Raw genomic sequence first — 3,536 nt, forward strand, 5'->3', positions numbered from 1 at the left:
TAATGGCAGGACAGTGCTGCCCAGCAGGATCAGGGCGTAATCAGGGGCTCCAAAAAGTGTCGTCCACCACGTAGACTCCAGGCTGATCTGCCGGGTCCCAGGCTGAGCAGAGTTTCAGGGGTTGGGGTCGTGCCACTGTTCTGGTGCAATGTTTATAACACACAGAACAGCGATAGCAGGGACGTGTACGAGGCCCCAGGGGTGCTGCGTGGTGGGCCGATACCTGGAGTTTCTCTTGCCTCCCTGCATGGGTTCCCTCCTCAGTGGCTGACCAGATGCTGCAGCTAAGACAGACGTGTTTTCTGCACCGTCAGTGCCCCTGTGCGCGTGGTTAACTGCTTGCTGCTCAATGCCCCTTCCCTCTTCTTTCCCGGCTCCTGTGCTGCAGGTAGATGACATCCTCGGTGACCAGCCGGAGGTCAAGGAGAAGGTGTTCACCATCCTGAAGCAGTATGCAGCAGAGCGGAAGGTGGAGTACTTGGCCTACGCCCTCTGCATGGTTCTCACCCAGGAGTCCCACCAGCATCTGATTGACAACATCAGGTACAGGGTGCCAGCAACCTCCGGGCTGGCCATTAAACCACGGGCATCCATCTGCCCGTCAGTGATGAGCATGCAGCCGTGGGTCGGGAGGTTCCTGCAGGGAAGATGCTGACCCCCTTTCCAAGGGAAAGCTGAGCTGAGCTTGGTGGGGACTCAGCCCAGCATCCCCGTGCCTGCCAGCCTGCGTGGCTGTCCTGCCCAGGGTGGGATGGGGGGACCTGGACCTGCCCACTGGCCACCACCACACCAACCACCGGCCATCCCTGTCCCTGCAAGGAGCGGTGGTCACCGGCCCCACGGAGCCACCGCCTCTGGCTGCAGCGCCTGTGGCTCCCGTTTCTGGCCGTTGTTTCAAAGGGAGATGGGATTAGCTGCAGAACGGCTGGCAATTCTCCAAGAGACTGGCCAGAAGATAAACCGAGCTCTGCAAGGTGAGAGCTAGTGGCGGGTGAGGGGTTGGCCAGGGCTGCCAGCAGGTCCGGCAGCAGGGGCGGCTGGGGGGTCTCTTGGGGCCACGGGTTGCCCTCCACTGCCCACAGCAACCTGGGGTGGCCAGGGCTGTGGTCACTCATCCCGGGGTGCTCTGGCAATGCTCCACTTGGCCTCAGGGTCCCCGGCACCCCTTGAGCCCACCGCAGAGCTGCCGTGCCGCCGGTGTGCCGCCGGTGCAGCCAGTCTGCTGTTCTTCTTGCAGCACAGGCCGGCACTGCGGGATGGTGCTGGTGCCAGCGCGTGGACACGTGGTGCGGATTATGGCCAGGCTGAGACGATGGCCATTAGGGAATCAGGTCTCCATCTGGCCCCGCTCCGGGCCCGGCTTTCCAATTCCTGCTTTAATCAGTGGAATGGCAAGATATTACAGTTACCATAACAACGTCCCCGTGCTGGGGTCTCCGCTGTGCCTGCTGTGGTCCAGCAGTTGGGAGGATGAGGATGGGGAGAGCCGGACAGTGGCCCTTGGCACCCAGCTCTGCCGTGGCTGTGTGTGGGCCATCCCAAGCGCCTCCAGATGCCCCCACCCAAGTGGGGATGGGCACAGAACCCTGCAGAGCTGGGGTACAGGGGGGGCCATCACCTCCCCCGCAGCTGCCTCGTCCAGGTGCCCATGTCCTGGGGGTCCTGATCTGCAAACTGCTGGGGCTGGGGGCAGGGACGGGCAGCACCGAGTCCTGCCTGAGCTGTCACCCCGAACTGATCCAAATCAAAAAATCCCCCACCACCCAAAATTCAGAAAAAAGTCTTTTCCCCAACAAAATCCATGGAAATGCCTCGAATACCTCAGCGAGACCTTTTGTCTTCCTCTCTGGGGAATTATACAAGATTTTTGTTACAAAAAAAATTTCCCCCCCCTCCATCAAGAGTACTTGAATAAGTGCCTAAATTTTCCTCCAGACCCAAGCCCCTCTGAAAAGGGGCACAGCAGGTTTCCCCTGGGGTGTCCCCATCCCAGTGGCCCCCATCCCAGCAGAGGACAGCATGGCCAGACCTGGTGCTGCCGTCCCCCCCGTGCAGTACAAGAGCTCACCCCATGCCCAGAATCGTGATGCTGTGGGGCAGCGCCACGTTACAGCCCCCCCCAAATGCAGTCAGACCCGCAGCCGCCTGGTACTCCCATGTGAAAGGTTAATGGGGCAAGAGGTGCCGCAAATCGGGTGGCTAATCTCCGTTTAATGGAAATGAAATATTTAGCTTAGGGAAAAGATTTACCATCTAATCTTAACAAAATGAAGTCAAGGAAATAAAATTTAAAAAAAGGTGCTTTGGAGACCAGGTTTCCCAGCTGTGGGGGTGCCGGGGAGGGGGGGCAGCTCCGTGTGTGCTGCCCTGCATGATATGAGCTGCTTATCCCAGGGTCTCCCATCCCATGGGTTTGCTACCGAGCGAGAGCTTTTAACGGTTTTAATAACTCACTGCAAGGTGGCGAGCAGCTCCTGGGTGCTCTGGATTTATGGGGTTCCGTGAATTCATGTGGGTGATTTCTGCATAACTTGAGCTGGTTCGGTCCATTGCTGGCTGGGGGTCTGGGGTCTGTGTCCCAACTGGCACCCTGGGGCAGGGGGTTCATGCAAGTTTGGGTCCTGGCTCCGGCACTGGCTCCAGGGGTGGTGTGGTGGTGTGGTGGTCTCACCGTCCTTGGGGCACAGGGCAGCCACCCCCAGGTGTGTGTTGGTGCAATTTGGGTGAGCACACCCGCACACACAAGCTCGCCTGTGCCTCCTGCCCTGCCAAGCCTGGAGGAGAGCTGGGACGAGCCCCTTCCCTCTGGTGATGCTAGTGCCTGTCGGCCAGGGACTGGGGTGGGATGCTGGGGGTGATGCTGGGGGTCCCCAACACCTGTCTCACCATCAGCCCCGGGCCCTGGCAGGCTGGCCAGGCCCTGCCACAGGGTGCATGGCGGTGGCCCACCATGGGTGACTGGGTGGCCCCTGTCGTGCAGGGGGGCCAGGCGGCCGGATGTCCCTGTCTGCCACCGACCCTCACGCTGGCCTGATTGGATCTTCTCTCTGCACCAGCTGTATTTATTTTCGGGCCATTGCTGCTGCTGGCTGTCCTCCCTCCCCTGCTTGTCCCCTCCCCAGGCTCCCCCGGGGTTTAACATGCTCCCTGCAAGGTGCTGCGGTGCAGCGTAACCCAAGATCCCCCGACTCAGCACGCAGATCCACCTGGGGCTGCAGACACCTCTCCTCCTCCCGTCTGTCCTCAGGCTGGGCTTTTTCCAGTGTTGGTGTGGTTTTTTTTTCCTTTTAGCTCAAATGGATTTCATCCCATTTGCCCAGAATTAAGCTCCTGCAGATTTTAATTTGCTGACATTTTCTTCATCCGTTTGGTTGTGGATAGCAGGGATAACGCACGTGCTGCGCCGGTTCCTCCCCGCTCCCATCCCCTGCCCATATGGCTGGTGGCTGTAGTAAAGTGCACAGTTGTAGTTCTGCTCAAGAATGATGAAATACGGCAGCGAGGGGGAAAGAGGAGCTGTCTCGGGTGAGTAAAAG

At 59.5% G+C, this 3,536-nt stretch overlaps 1 protein-coding gene across 1 annotated transcript in view; it reads left to right on the forward strand.

Moving 5' to 3' along the window:
* LOC104134537 (Grid2 interacting protein) overlaps nt 1–3,536 on the forward strand; it is a 38,839-nt gene that overhangs the window by 3,237 nt on the left and 32,066 nt on the right. The window contains 1 exon segment of the mRNA XM_035903554.1: nt 389–543. Within this exon segment, the coding sequence (XP_035759447.1) occupies nt 389–543 (155 nt within the window).

This window comes from Egretta garzetta, unplaced genomic scaffold (assembly GCF_000687185.1).
Source record: "Egretta garzetta isolate BGI_Z169 unplaced genomic scaffold, ASM68718v1 scaffold71, whole genome shotgun sequence".
Classification (NCBI taxonomy): Eukaryota; Metazoa; Chordata; class Aves; order Pelecaniformes; family Ardeidae; genus Egretta; species Egretta garzetta.